The following is a 15998-nucleotide window of genomic DNA, read 5'->3' as shown; positions in this document are numbered from 1 at the left end:
CAATCTAAAACACAAATATTACCGGTTGGTTCTTGGCAGCAGCTGTCGAAGGTCAACATTTCATCGATCAGTGTCGGCAATGACATCATTGAATTTTCCACATCTGTCCGTAGTCTTGGAGTTATTATTGACTCAAACTTAAAGATGGATTTACATATTAATAATTTAGTGAGGGTCTGCTCCAACCAACTCCGTTTATTACGCAATGTCAAAAAATCACTAAACACGTCTGTTCTTCAAAGCTTGGTTTCCTCTTTCGTCTTTTCCAGACTAGACTACTGCAATGGCCTTTTTTATGGTGCCACCAAAAGGTCTTTTTCAAAGCTTCAGTCAATACAGAATCGTGCGGCCAAGCTAGTTTTGGGTGGTTCGTGGTTCGATCATGTTACGCCTATTTTGAACAGGTTGCACTGGTTGAGGGTTGAAAAACGTGTTTCCTTCAAGTTGGCAGTTTTGATGTTTAAATGTGTCAATAATACAGCACCTCCCTACCTCATCGATAGATTGGAATCATACAAATCTCATTTTTCAAAATATTCCTTCCGATCAACCGAGCGCAATTTATTTTTTATCCCGACCACAAAGTTGGTGACGGGTTCCCGCAACTTTGCGGTTCTTGGCCCGACTGTTTGGAATGGTTTACCTCCATACTTACGTGACCTTAGCCTATCATATTTACAATTTCGAAGTCAACTTAAAACTTATTTATTTGCACAATGAATGTCCGTCTTATTTGTCTATGATTTAGTAGCGCTTTTGAGATTCAACAATAAAAAAGCGCTGTATATAAATTTCCGTAATAATAATAATAATAATATATATATATATATATATATATATATATATATATATATATATATAAAGTGCAATTATTTGCATTCTGCCTGCGTGTGGTCAAATATGTAAAACATTGACTTAAGGTAACTTGAGAGGGAGATAGGTTGACTCTCTTGACATTCAATACAAATGAACAAGCCATTAAATCCTTCATCCACCTCTTCTTGGCAGGCATTGAGATGCCAAATATCACATTAAAAACAAAGCTTCTTTGAAAACATTTGCAAAATTTTTGTTTAAATTTGAATTCTTAATTCATTTAATTTTTGATATATATATCATTGTGTGTCGTGTCATAAATAAAATAATATTAAAGTGGAAGTTTTTTCGAACAAATTAAAATAACGATCATTAACAGACTCAAAATGGATTTTATAAGAGTGCTCTGTACTTATATTAGCAAAATTTTTGTAAATATTCAAATCAGAGAAAATATGTCAAGAATAATTTTTGTTTTATTTCAAAATATGTAAATATAAAATATATTTTTAATCAATTAATCTAAGATTATTATTTTAAATATAATATTAAATATAAAATATATAGTCAACGATAAATATTATATAAATATATATATATATAAATTTAACCTTTATATATAAAAATATATGACATTTAAATGTAGCCTTTTAGCATGTATTCTTTTTTTAAAGTTTCGCGGTTTTCCCGAAACCAAAAGTTTGCTCGACTCGTTGTTTTTTTCTTTTATAATTTCCTCGTCTAAAAAACAACATAAAACTAAAGTCTGATAAAACAAATGACTTGGTTGCGAAATTTTTGTCATAGTTTACAATTAAGTTTGATTAAATAAAACAAATAAATTTTATAACCAAATCGTTCATAATTCATATCGTGTGTATATTCTGTATAACAGTGTAATAGTGTATGTATTGATATCATCAGGTGCATTTTCAGCAGATTCTCACCCAATCGTTTTTTGGGTTGCTTTGTTTTTGTTCATTTAAGATTTTATTTATTTTTACAACTTTTATTAATTAATCCATTTCTGCTGCTAATCCACTGGCATGATGAGTGTAAGTATTGTAAGAAATTAATTTTTTAATTTAAAATTTAATTAAATATTAAATTAAAAAGTTGTATACATTTTTTTAATTTGAATTAATTAATGATTAATCATTAATGAAATAAGTGGTTAATAAATATAAAATTAATTACTTATTAATAATTAATGTACTAATTATTAGTTTTATTAATTTACTAATCTAATGTACATTAATTAGCATTCTATTAGTAATTAATTACATTTTGATTTTATTCACAATTTTTAAATTAAACTATTTTAAGATTTTATTTAGTATTGGATTGTTACTTTTTTTACCATTATTGTTGATGTTGGGTAATTTTCTTACTCTATCATCACATCATTAGCTATGTGATCCGTCAACAGATCAATTGAAGGATTTGGAAGAACAAGAAAGTAACAGGTTGTATAGCTATTTTTTAATTTTTTGTCATTTTGTATTCATTGCCATATTATCACCATGTCATGCTCAAATATTTAAAACTATTTCCCTTAACATTAAGATGTAAAAATCATTGTCAAGATGTGAGAATACTTAAATGATTAAGTATTCTCATGTCTTGACAATGATTTTTAATGTTTCTTGATCATTTTTATTTATTTAAAATTTTAAATTTGATAGCATTGTTACATCTTTTGGAGGAGGAGTGGAAAGTGTAAGAATGTTTGATGAGGAATCCAATTCGTGTGATGATGCAAGACATTTTGCAGCCATTGGTTGGTGCTGCTACTTATTCTCCTTTTACTTTTTCTTATTTCTACATCCAATAGTTTTTATTTGAAAACTTTTTTTTGATTTCTTGAATGACAAATTTATAAAAATGATTTTGCTAAATTATAAATTATTTCAAAGGTAAAAAAGGAAAAGAAAACAGCGATCCTGATTTAGAATATAAATTTAAAAAGTCAAAAAAGGTTGAGCGTTTAATACAAATTTGAATAAAATATGTATTGCCTAATGTAATTAAACTCTAATAATTAATTTATTTGTTTGGAATATTGAATAACTTTGTGTTGAATTTTTCCAGAAGAGTAGCAAGGAGGAGTTGCTGGAATCGCAGATGCAATGCTACAAACGACTGAGCGACCTGCTTGAGAAAAGTAAATGTTACTCCATGATGTTGTTGAACAGGATTGATGATATCAACTTGTCTGCTGTCTTGGATCTGAAGAATGAAGCTATAAAAAAAAATTTAGAGGTAAACAAAAGTTTGCCAATACAAATTAATATTTTTAAAATAACTCTCAGACTTTTATTAAATCAAATTTCTGTTCAAACTTCAATTCCTAAAAAGTATCCTGCTAAAATGACATTGCACTAAATGTTACAATGCAAAACAAACACCGGAATCATTCATAGCTAAAATAAATGAATCCATTTCAAAATTGGAATAAGATGCAGTTTGGTTTATAATGTATCATCTGTTTATCAATTCATAAAGATTATTTTATAAAAAAAATTGTAAATAATGCTATTATTATTGTTATTATTATTATTATTATTACTCCCTTCAGGCTGAAAAGTTGAAAAATAACAAAAGTTCTTCCTCAGTGAAAAAACGTAAGAGCAATTCATCCTGTTTGTTTATTGTTATAAATATTAAATAAATTTATTTCTTCGTAATTGCACCTTTTTTACCACTGAATAGAACCTGTTTCATGGTGGCGTTGACAGAGAAATTGTTTCATTTTGTTTTGTTTTTTAACATTTTTTGATCTTCACCTTTTAAGAATTCTCACTTCCATCTTTTATGCATTTGTTAGGGGGGCGACCGAGAAAAAGAAAAAATGATGAAGTTGATCAGGTTAATGCTTTTTTGTTCACCCTGTAAATTTTTTTAAAAATCAATCAACTTGAATATTATTCTTTGATTTTGGTATTTATTGTTTGCCGAATGGTTATATAAGTTGATATTATGCTTGTTATTTGAAAATAAATGTTCTTTTCATTTCAGTTGGTACCCGAATGTAAATTGGCCCGACAAAGTTCTGGAAGGTTGGACTCAAGAGTTGGTGACAGTCAAAAAGATGAGGAGCTTCCCTCTTCTTCATCATCTTCAATGCAACCATCGTCACAAGATGATTTTTGCAATTCCACCATGAATAATTCATCTGAGGCTGATGATAAAAAGTTGGATGCTCTTAATGATGAAAAAAAATCACAAAATACTGTTATCAATTCCAATAGCAGTAGTAGCATTGGAGGTGTGAAGATTTCTGATGATGCTATGGAGAAGGTGCATACTGATGAAAACACTTACAAACAACCTGTTCTGGTGTCTGGTGGAACACTCAGGAAGTATCAATTGGATGGAGTTTCTTGGCTCATGGTTAGAATGTCGTTTGTTTGTTGTTCTTTTTCTTCTCTCTTACTTTCTCTCTCCTCTCTCCGCTTATATATATTTTGTGTGCTATCAGATTAATGACAGAAGGAAAATGTACTGTCAGATGGATTTGAACCTTCAATATAATTTATAGATATATGTATGTGTGTGTGTGTGTTTTGATTAGGTAAATATATAGTTATCAACATTTGATTTAGTTAAAACGTGTTTGTGGCTATTACGAATTTGCATTTGAAATGATTTATGATTGAGACATGAGTTAAACTTCATTATATTAGACTCAAAATCTTGATAATATTTCCAATGTAGAAAATTATAGGTGAATGTTAAGGTGAATGTTGTTGTAATTTATTAGTTTCAACCAAAGTTTCACGTCACTGATAATTATTGCTTACATTGCCGCCAGAAACTGTACATCAATGGGGTCAATGGAATCTTGGCTGATGAGATGGGACTTGGTAATGCGTTTCATTTCATTCATATACAGTTATACATCAATTTCCACACCTGTGTCAAGCATGCATGACAACTCAAAAAAAAATCATTTTTTGTGCTCACAATTTTTATAGATTTGTAGGTTGTATGGAGATACCATTTGCAATCGAAACTCAGTTAACCAATAAATAGTCAATAATGTTGATAATATAATATCAATTTTATGCTGATATATTTTCATTAATGAGAACTTATTAAAATCAATTTAAAATGCACATGAACAGGCAAAACAATCCAGTGCATTTCACTGATAGCAGATCTCATTTGCATAGATATTCCGGGACCATTCCTTATTTGTGGACCTCTTTCAACACTTTATAACTGGGCCAATGAGTTTAAGACTTTTGCACCTGAGGTTTGTTTATCCAATAATTTATTTAATTTTTGTAGTTTCAATCATTCATTATATCAAAATATTATGTCTTAGAGGATTTATGTATGTAGATTGCTTCATTGGCATTTATGCTGTAGTTTTTGAATGCTCAACAATTTTACTTGACGGGATCTTTTAATAGGCAGCAAACAATAATAGCTAAAGTATTGCATCTTGATTTTCTATGAATATTTTTACTTTTTTAAAAAATGTTGATGAAATAATTGAAAGGAACAGTTAAAACTATATGCAATGCTTTGTAAGGTCCCATACTTACTATACTACGGCAACAAGACTGAACGAATGAACTTGATACCAAAAATTCATAAACCCGTCCATGTGCCGAGTCAAAATGTTTACGTCAAACCGGTGGTGATAACGTCTTACGAGGTGGTCATGAAGGACCAGAGGTTCCTCAGCAAACTACCGTGGCAACTGCTGATCATCGATGAAGGACATCGCATTAAGAATTCAAAGTGCAAACTCATCAAGTTAGTTAGCTCATTTTCTTCTTTTTTGTGATTTTGGCATGGATTGAAAAGTAATTGAATAATTTCATAAATATTTTTCTGAGTGAAAATTGTTGGATGCATAATTTTTATGTTACTAGCATCTTAAAACAGCAATTAATTTTCTAATTTTTTCAACTAATTTCAGTAAAAAATTTGTTGATGACAACTACAAAACAGAGAATTGAATGCTTACACGTCACCTCACCGCCTGCTGCTCACTGGCACACCACTCCAAAACAATCTCTCTGAATTGTGGACGCTACTCAACTTTCTCATACCTGAAATATTCAATCATGCTGGAAGGTTGGTTGGCTGGCTAGCTGATTGGCTGATTGACTGGCTGGTTGGTTGGCTAGTTGACTAGCTGTTTGGTTATGCTCAGTCAACTAGTTAGTCAGTTGGTTGGCTGATACTAGATTTTTTGGAAGGCTGTGATAGCTTGCTGAATTACAATTGAAGCTTTTTTTTAAGGATCAAAGTTTTCTCTTGGGCTTATTTCATCTGTTCAAGCAAATAAAACATTTCTAATTTTTATACTTTTAATAGCATATCGAAACTGATTTATTTTATATTTCGCTAGTTTTGAGACATGGTTTGATGTAAACTTTCTTGAGAATGTCGACAACGCTGATGAACAAATCGTCCAAGAGGAACAGAAATCAAACACGCTTTCAAAAATTCATCAGGTAATCTACCGCGCTTTATGAGGGCTGATTTATTTATCTATGTTTGTTGTTGGTTGCAGAAACATACACTTCAAAAAAAATTTCAAATGTTAGAAATTTTACTTTTATAATTAATTTTTTCATTGAAATTAGAAATCTTTTATAATGACGGCAATGTACAAATCATTTAAGTTTTAAATGTTAATTTCATTCTTATGTATTTAAATTTTAATTAAAAATAAATTCAATTTTTTCACAGATTTTGACTCCATTCATGCTTCGAAGATTGAAGACCGACGTGGACATTGTGATTCCGCCCAAGAAGGAACTGCTGGTGGTCGCTCCATTTGCCGAAAAGCAAAAAAATATCTACAAATCTATTGTCAACCGAACCATTGCTCAACTCAATGAATATAATAATGTAATAATATATCTATATAATATATTATATATATATATAAGAATATAATTACATTATAATGTTTGTTTTGTTTTATCATATTAGTTTCAAAGAAATCTAACAAATTTTATTTCTTTGTGATATTTTTCATTAAATTTCTCTTTTGAGTAAACAACGCTGGAGACATACATAAACATGAGTATGTGTTAACCATTAAAAACATTTTAACAAATTTTATCGGTATTATCTGAGACATAGTCAAGTTGTTCATCACCCGTTATTTTAGTGTTACATGATATCCTCAAACTTTTTTCTTAATAATCTGAGCAAATTCTACATGTCATTGTATGTACGATCTTAACGGTCTATTCCCTTGTTTATTATGACTATTCGAAATTTATGAAATACGATAATAAATTTTTGATATGAATGATGTCACCAAATGTAAGACGTTCATGATTAGTTATAAATAACAGTTATTAGAATCTGATAAAATGCGAAATACTCCAAATTATTCAACTTGCCAATCTCATTAATTATCAAAATTTTGCGTAAACTTATAATGTTATCAATATCCTAACTGAAGGATCCATATGAAGCATTGGCAGACGAAGTTTCATTGGCAGACGACTGCGAAACACTGATGAAAAGTAGGTCTCTGCGAGCATCGACTCGTCGGAAATCTGCAAACTATAAGTTGGCATTCGCAGACGACAATGATGAGATGCAGGACGAAGATTCTAAAAGTGGCAGTGCGAAAGGTGATGACGACGAAGATGATGTGGTGGTGGTGATGCCGATGAATGTTGATGAGAATGATGTTGGTGATAAAAGTAACTTTTCAACATGATGGTCTTTTGTAACGAAGCTCATTATGTTTGGCTAATTCTGTTTTGATTTGGTGTATTCCAAGTTTACCTAAATAATCGTTGATGCAATTAATCAGTCAATCACTTCTTGCCAGGTGACGATGATTACGAGGTTGATGATGATGGCTTGTCGGCATGGGTGGATGCGGTCATAAAGAGCAGGCAGGAGTCTGAATCGTTGAGGAGCGTCGTCAACAAGAATGATAAGAACAGGTGAGTTTTGTCCTTCTATTTCATACCTCCTTGTTCCTAATTGAACTTCTTGGAATAATTGAAACAATTTCTTAACTGTTGCGGATGGCAAGAGTGTATCAATACTAATGTGTGGGTGCATGAAGCATACTTGATTAAAAATTAGTTTTTTAATAAATAAAATCGAATTCAATTATGCGCATGCTTTGTTCCATATCAAACTTGACGAAATGAAGAATTATGTTTCTACATGGTTTGAACCGACGACAACAATTAAATTTTCAGCGTTTTCAAGGAACAGCCATTGAAACTTTGTAACATACTGAGTCTGTTGAGAAGATGTTGCAACCATCCTTACCTTATCAAGGACCCAAGACTTGAGGATGATAGTGGCAAGCTGCTGACCACTGAGGACATTGTCGAATGTTCTGGCAAGTTGAAATTGGCTGATCGAATGCTAAAGAAACTGAAACAGAAGGGACACAGAGTTAGTTAGTTAGTTGTCAATCATTTCATTAATCATTTCGGTGATGATTATGTGACGTAAATTTTGGAAAAATATCTCATTATTTTTAGTCAACTATTTTTCCATGTTTTACTTTTAAAATGGTTTGATAAAGTATTAATTTCTTTAGTTAATAAAATTGAAAGAGTGTGAATCTGTTTCTTAGGTGTTGATTTTCAGCCAGAGTACGCAGCTGATGAACTTATTGGAAGACTATTGCTCGTTTCGTAAATACAAGTACTGCAGATTGGATGGCGCCATGAAAATTAATGACAGACAGGACGAGGTTTGTAATTACGGGATGAGTTATCTGGCTTGTACTGAGATTGAATTAACGAAAGGGAAGCAGTTATTTTCAGCCACTTTGTACTCTGAATCAACCAGTTTCACCTAAAATTCTATTAAATGTTCTGCAGCTAAGCTTGTTAACGTTTTCTACGTTCAATTTCTCTACTTAATTAAGACGGTTACCCTTGAGCAGTGAGCAAATAATAAGTAAAGCGGTGTAAATCATAAATAATTCAATAGTGTTTCATTTTTGCATAAATCAATTTTTTTAAAAAGTTAAGATAAAGCTTTGGTATTGTACGCTTGGTGATAATGTTAATAATTACTTTACCGACATGGTAACGTTACCACCATTAGCCACTATTTGTTTGCTTTTTCGCAAGCCATGGAAAACTTAAAACTCATCACTCAAATTATACAATATACGAAGTCATTGATTATCATATTTATAATAATAATAATTAGTAAACGCCAGGTGATTAATTTTAACAGATTCAGAGGTTCAATGATGAGGACATATTCATATTCATGCTGAGCACAAGAGCCGGCGGCCTTGGAATCAACCTCACCAGGGCGGACACCGTCATCATTTATGACAGTGACTGGGTAGGACATTTTTTTTTGTTGTCGAGATTTTTGTTCAGTTTTGAAGCTTTTAAGGTCTGCAAACGCGTTTTGTGAAAACATAAAATAGGATTTAAAAGATTATTTTTATTGTAAGTTAATTTTTAATGAGATTGTTTCGCGAAGTTTTCTATATTGTTTCAATAATGTTTCTATTTCTATTAATTAATTACTCATTTATTTATTTGGTTTTATTGTTATCATTGTGCAGAATCCTCAATGTGATTTGCAAGCCCAGGATAGATGTCACCGGATTGGACAAATAAATCCGGTTGTGGTGTACAGGCTGGTGGCTGCAAATTCCATCGACCAACTGATTGTCGAGAGAGCCAATGCCAAGAGGAAGATGGAGAAGATGATCATTCACAAAGGTTCGTTTCTGAAGTTTGTTCATTTTTGTTCGCTTTTAGTTTGCGATTATCCTTGTGTGACCGTGATTGGACGTTAATTTTGTGAACGTTGTTTTTTATTATCGTTGAGTAATTGATTAAAATAATAATTTTTACTATAAACTCTGTCATGACATTTAATGAAATAACTTCGAAAAAAGGAAAGTTCAAGTCATCATGGGATGAAGGCCTTGCAGACACGAGCAACACAGGCAGCTCTTATAAATTTGTAGATTTGAATGAACTTGTAAAGATTTTGAAAGAAACTGATTATGACGATGTGATAAGAGATGACACGGAGATGTCGGATGAAAAGTTGGACTCGCTGTTGGACAGAAGTGATCTCATTCAGGTCTGGAATGATAGGAAATCTGGAGTTATCATGTCCACATCAGATAGCAACGTTGCGAGTAATTGCACCGGTTTGGAAAAGTAAAATAAGAATTTCTAGTTTTTATTTAGCGCTTAATCACTTACTTATTTAAATTTTGTGTTTTTTAATCTACTATGATATTTGTAATATTTAAAATGACCGATGTCGTAATTTGATATTTGTCAACTTGCCTTAATGTATGTTAGTGTAATGTGTATTCTTTTGGGAAGATATTACTTTTATCTAACATACGTCAATCTTACATTTTTAATAATTATTAAAACAATTATAATTGTTTATTCTCTCATTCAAATGTGCCTGATCTATAAACATTTACAGAAGATAAAAAAAACCCATTAGGTGATTTCTACTTGTGTGTACTCTTAACGACAACTCTATTTTATTACAATTAAACGTCGATTTCTCTTCTTTTTTTAAAATGATTTATGCTAGGTTAAAGGTTACACTCATTTCTGCATTCTTTTGGTTTTTTATTCAGTTATGTTAGAAAAAAATTGTACACGTTTTTCTTTACTTCAATGGTCTGATGTAAAAATTACGTTCCAATTAATTGGGCTCTTTGATTTGGTTCACTAATGCACGAAATATCTACAGAATGAACAGAACCAAAGGATTTCATGTAAGAATATTAAGGGAGTTTACATTGTTTTATACGTACAGTGGTTAATGTACAAAAGAACTATTCTTGCTATATACATAATTTAAGAACTGGTTGCAACGTTGGGTGTGACATAAAACATACAAGTTCGTCGTTGATGTTGTAAGCCTTTATCGTTCGGTACCGGTTGATGTTATTTCAAGAGCATAATTTTTTGCATATGTTTATTGCTGATGACGCTTCAGGTGATTCTTTGCCAAAAATGGATTTCAAGCTTCTGCACTGCGTATTTAAATCTCTTTTTGTTTGTTTGCTCGCTTTGTCGGCTCGCACTACTTCCTGTATGTCGAAATTAGGCGAAGTTTTGACAGCTATCACGATTGGTGATTTGTTTTTTTGAATGGAAAGAGATGAGGTTGCTGGTATATGAAAGGAGGTTGGCACATTTTGCGTTTGATCTCGAGGCGTTTGTTGTGATCGTTGGTATTGAGGTTTCGCTGCTGAATTAATTTCATACGTATATTTCAGGTCGTTTGCCATCTCAACAGATTTGTTAATGGTTGCAACATCTTGTCTAATAGTTGTTGCAAAGTCTGGTTTAAATTCACCGGAATTAGCTCCTTTGTTTTCAACATTTTTTATATTCATTTTAATTGACTGCAAACTTGTTTTACTGCCTAATGATGTACTCAGCGATTCCCTTATTAGTTCAACATTTTCTAAATTTTTGTTTGTAGAATTTTTATTTTCAAAATCTTTTTCAGAGTTTTTCAAGAAAGTTATTTTGTTTTCTTGTTGAAAACTCTGTTTTTTATTATCGGCAAGAGGAGGTTGTTCTTCTTGTTCTACTTGTGATATTTTTTCGTTCTTTTCCTGATCGTTGATACGTTTCGAGATTGCTCTTGCTCTCGGACTGTTCGCATCACTTGGGGTGGTGGTAGGGATTATTTCGTTGAATGATTTTTTAAAAAAAGTGTCGTTTTTGTCTGAATCGTTTGGCTGAAGTTTGTTTAAATAAATGCTACCGTGTTTAGACTCTGTCTTCAGAGCTGAATTTGTCTGCTTTGAATCAAGAATTTGGATTTCAAAGTAGGGCAGTTTGGCTTCGCGAATCACCCACCCTGAATCATTCTTTTCTTTTTTCGGTCTGAAAACGCTCATGTTGATGGCTGACGTGTCGGGATCGACAAACGCCTTCTGCTTTGCAATTTGATTGACGTTGATAACATTTGGTTTTCTGCTGTAACTTTTTATTCTTGAGCATTGCTTCATTTTATTGTTTGATATTTGTTTTTTTGGCTTGTTATCTTTGTGTGAAAGTGCTGTATAACTGGATTGTTTGTTGTTTGCATGAGTTGGTTCATTATTTGTGAGCTCCAACAACATCTTCATGTTAGTATCTGCTTTGCCGTTTGTAAAATTGTTACTCTCGCTACTCTTACTATTGTTCACAGCAATTTGTTTTTTGTTATTCTCATCGCTGTTTGAATGCACCACTAATCCAGCTTCTTTAATATTTGATTGCAAATCGTGGTACGACAAACATCTAGCAACAGTTTTAAAACTTTCCACTTCTACATCATCATTTATTAGGTGAAATATTTTTGCCCCAGTCCCACGTTTATTCTCCTCTGTATCTGATTCTTTTATTTTCATCAAGTTATGATTAGCAAAGTTGTTATCCTCTTTTTTGACGCGACATTTGCAAACATCGTTGGGATCTTTCCTGCAGCCATCGGCACTCCATTGCTCTTCGACGCTTCTCCTAATCACGCATCCTTCGTCTTCACTTTCCTCCTTATTTTCTTTTGATTCAACCTCCGATAATGAGGATTTTTTAAAGTCGCTCAACGGCGAGGCCACCTCCAGTGCCGACTGCCTTCTTAATCTCATGTGGGGAGGAGGACCTTTTAGTTCTGAGACTGTTTCCATTAAGTTATTGTTAAAAATTTTATGGAAATACTAATTGAAAATAACAATTAAAAATACAAATGAACCTTTTTTGATGAGATCGTTAAATTTGGCTACAAATAATTCGTCATCGTCTATGACTTTTGATTCCACGACCACATCTTGCGCTTCCTTTATTTTTTATATTTTTTTGTATGGTTATTTAAAATTATTTTTAAGTGTTTATTAATTTCATTTTTATATAAAAAAATACAGTTACACAAACCTTGTACGCATTTTCGTCATCAACGGCACAGCAGTTTGTTAGTACTCCTCCTTCTTCGACGTGTTCTTGCACGTCCAGAAGAAAAATTTCATTCTGAGAGTTGAGATCGGTTGAATGTTGTTTCTCTTGTTTCAATTTCCATTTCAAGAGTCGATTTGTGACATGAGCAGCGAACAAGTGATGCTCCAAGTCTTGAATCACCATTCCCCTTCTCTCAGAACTTATTTTCCACGTCAAAAACTTTGAAATAAAAAACATTGACTGGCTTGTAACTAATATTTATGACGCTATAAAAACTAAAGCGCCTTCTGGTTTTTACTGGCAGACAGACCTTATTATAGAAACTGTCGAGAGCAATCCACAAACATTCAATGACGTATTGCTTTGAATTGTCATCCACACCGGTTTTCATCAACATCGACTCCAGGTCTCTCAAACAATCAGATTTAAATTCATTTTTTGTCTGAATTTCTTTCATCATTTGTTCCTGCGTTTCACGTTTACATTTATGTAAGTTCATTTTGTTGAATTGTCAGAATTTCAAAAGCAATTTATACAGTTAGACTTTAATGCGTTAACAATTCTCCCTTGACTTAATAATTGCTGTATCGAGCAGATGCTGAACGAAAACTTCATAAAGATTTCATAAATATTTTAAACAATTACCTCAATCAAACATCATAAATAGACACGAAAATAATATACCCTCTTCAGTTTCAATGATCACAGTTGTATGTAAAAGAATTCATTTCAATTACTTGTTTTATTTTGAGTTCATCCAAAAGAAATTTCGTCTGTTGGCTAAGCGTACAAAAAGCATTTTTTAATTTTTTTAATAAAATTCCCATAGACAATGATGACGATGAACATGACATATCCAAATTCCAAAAATGAAGACGACTACGGTGATGAAGACAGAGCTGATGAGGAAGATGATGAGGAGGAAGAGAAAAAGAGCATTGATGGTTGCCGGGTGCAAACGTCTGGGATAAACAACACGCGCTATCTGCCAAATCTTTTTAAAATGTTAAAAAATAAGTATGTACTCATTAGATCGCAATTAAGTTTGCATGTAACTATGGCATTTAATGTGTTACGTAACGAATTTTGAATATTATGTTTCACCGACTAAGAATTTTTTGTGTGTAAAGTTGTATGAACATGATGATAGATTGCAAATTGGATCATTTTATGAATTTTTATTTAATTACTTAAAATGTAGACATCGCATCTTGCGTATGAAGTTTTTATGGTCTAAACAGCGTTTGAATCGGTTAACAAGGCAATATTTTTATTTAAATATTTGAAAAAAATAATTTAAATTTGTGTTAATTATAAACCGAAAACTTTACTTCTCAAAAAGGACATTTCATAATTGTTGATTTTTATTTTTTCTTTCAAGTCAACAATTTCTTTTTTCAGTCTGTCCACTTCATTTTCTTTTTCATACAACTTTTCGTCCAGGTATTTATTGTCTGACATCAATTCGCTGATAATTTGTGATTGAAAATTTAATGTTTCAAAAGCGGGGTTTACAAGGTTAAAAAATGAATTAACGATTGTTCAACTACTTATGTTCGTTCATCTTAACCTTCGAAATGTTTTCCTCGTAAATTAAAGATTACTCTTTTCATTAAATTACGTTTTCTTTGGTGTTTTAAAAAAATTTTTTGGAATCAACTAAGATTGACTTTTTGATTAACAATCAAAATTTATTCTGCATATAAAATAAATAAATAAAAATACATGTATTTATGTATAATTTAAAATTGTTAGAAGTTTGTAAACCTGATAATATCGTTAAAGGAGTCTTCACTCTTCTTCGATGCATTAAATGAGGACACTGAACTTGCGTCGCTAACACTCAATCTCTCAGTGCCTCCAACGTTGTTCACTGCATCTGTCTGCAAACATCCGTGGCAGGAATTTTGAGAAACTTTCAAACTGCAAATGGAATCATCGATGTGGTTGTCATTTGTCAAGTGTACAACGATCTCGACTGGATTCGCACGACTGACGTAGCTGTCGTGCCGAAGGATTTTTTCAACATTTCTGTCTGGTGTGTAATTTTTAAAGACTGTTTTCGTCTTAAAATCACTTTCCTCACAACCTTTTGCCACTACTGCTGCAAATGTGAATTCGTCATTGATGTCATTCATTTTAACATCGTCCGTTTCGGAAACTTCGTAATTAAGATATTTAGCTGGGCTAGCTGGACAGGCGAGTGAATTCATTTCATTGTAGGTCAGCTGGTTTTTTTGCATGAAATCCTGAAATTTGTTTTGTTGTTTAGTATTAATATTTTTATTTATATTGTTATCTTTACGATTAAAATTTCCGTCAACACTAACAATGTTTTTGACGTTGTTAGTATCACTGTTGCTGATTTTGTTGGCGCCTGATAAAGCAATAAACAATTCACAAGCCAGTTGTTTATTGAAATCTTTTCTTATCTTCATCTTCGTCGTCGAAGGTTCCGCGTCGGTGCTCTCAACATCAGCACCGTCTGTCTTGTAGAGTTCGCATTTGTTGGCTGATGTGTTGAACGGCGTAGGTAGAGATGTTGTAGATATTCTAGAGGGGATACAAAGTTTAAAAATGCAATCGCTTTTTATCAATTAGGTTCACAAATAATTTTAATAAAAACATTTTTTGTAATCTTTTGAAAACGAGAAAAGGAAAGCAAAGTTGTGACGTCACATGAACCTTGGCTCCTGTTTATGCCTCAGTTTCGACAAACATGGAGACAACCTTGCTTGTTGAAGAAATGATGGCGAACTAAACTGGTTTGATGTTAGACTGCTCTTCATCTGGCTACTCAAGTTTACTTTTAAATCAAGTAGAGTTTGAATGAGCTAATATAATCCAATAATAATTTATACATACAACAAAATATTAATGCCATGTGAAACAGGATAAATTTTTTATCTCATTATTTGACTACCGTTATACAATTTAATCGTTGCGATGGTTACAAACCCCAATATCCGACCAGAATATAAAGCAATAAAACATGTTTTTTTTATTCACAAAGCACTTGCAAACGAAATAATAATAAACTGCTCAAAATAGAAGTAGATGGGCAAATAATTTATTGTTTTGTTTTTTTTTTACTTTTGTTTGCACGCACAACCGTTATATAAAAATTGTTGTAGGCTTTGCGGTTTTTACTGAAAAAATAATGCGCAACCTGAATGAAATATATAAATAAAAAAAAACATCTAATGCAAGTTCATGCAAGAAAAATTTAAAAAAATCATGAAACATTTTGATCCATGCATGCAAGTAAAATGA

The 15998-nt window shown here is 31.9% G+C and overlaps 3 protein-coding genes across 3 annotated transcripts; 1 reads left to right on the top strand and 2 right to left on the bottom strand.

Moving 5' to 3' along the window:
* Positions 1-1719: 1719 nt before the first annotated feature.
* Positions 1720-10472, top strand: HELRODRAFT_99073 (hypothetical protein). The gene is made up of 21 exons (XM_009018255.1): positions 1720-1871; positions 2227-2282; positions 2518-2596; positions 2733-2794; positions 2908-3078; positions 3395-3440; positions 3644-3684; positions 3835-4209; positions 4631-4682; positions 4944-5074; positions 5357-5583; positions 5782-5907; positions 6185-6290; positions 6529-6690; positions 7256-7430; positions 7634-7751; positions 8016-8217; positions 8402-8521; positions 9016-9129; positions 9359-9518; positions 9698-10472. Exons 3-21 carry the CDS (start codon positions 2542-2544, stop codon positions 9970-9972), a joined length of 2718 nt encoding a protein of 905 aa, XP_009016503.1. The 5' UTR covers positions 1720-1871; positions 2227-2282; positions 2518-2541; the 3' UTR covers positions 9973-10472.
* Positions 10473-10726: 254 nt separating this feature from the next.
* Positions 10727-13224, bottom strand: HELRODRAFT_171527 (hypothetical protein; the record flags this gene model as incomplete). Its single annotated transcript, XM_009018254.1, has 4 exons — positions 10727-12450; positions 12526-12610; positions 12705-12944; positions 13036-13224. The coding sequence occupies 4 exons, from the start codon at positions 13222-13224 to the stop codon at positions 10727-10729; spliced, it is 2238 nt and encodes a 745-aa protein (XP_009016502.1).
* Positions 13225-14036: 812 nt separating this feature from the next.
* Positions 14037-15514, bottom strand: HELRODRAFT_171526 (hypothetical protein; the record flags this gene model as incomplete). The annotated part of the gene is made up of 4 exons (XM_009018253.1): positions 14037-14193; positions 14493-14974; positions 15056-15278; positions 15411-15514. The coding sequence occupies 4 exons, from the start codon at positions 15512-15514 to the stop codon at positions 14037-14039; spliced, it is 966 nt and encodes a 321-aa protein (XP_009016501.1).
* Between the last annotated feature and the right edge of the window lie 484 nt (positions 15515-15998).

This window comes from Helobdella robusta (genome assembly GCF_000326865.2).
Source record: "Helobdella robusta unplaced genomic scaffold HELROscaffold_21, whole genome shotgun sequence".
NCBI classification, from domain to species: domain Eukaryota; kingdom Metazoa; phylum Annelida; class Clitellata; order Rhynchobdellida; family Glossiphoniidae; genus Helobdella; species Helobdella robusta.
This window is presented reverse-complemented; position numbering and strand designations above follow the sequence as displayed.

Bases quoted from the DNA above. Each gene is read 5' to 3' on its own strand.
- HELRODRAFT_99073 (XM_009018255.1), top strand. From the start codon at position 2,542: ATGTTTGATGAGGAATCCAATTCGTGTGATGATGCAAGACATTTTGCA. The intron at 3,685-3,834 runs GTTAATGCTTTT...TTTTCATTTCAG, and splicing joins AAAATGATGAAGTTGATCAG to TTGGTACCCGAATGTAAATT. The intron at 7,752-8,015 runs GTGAGTTTTGTC...TTAAATTTTCAG, and splicing joins AACAAGAATGATAAGAACAG to CGTTTTCAAGGAACAGCCAT.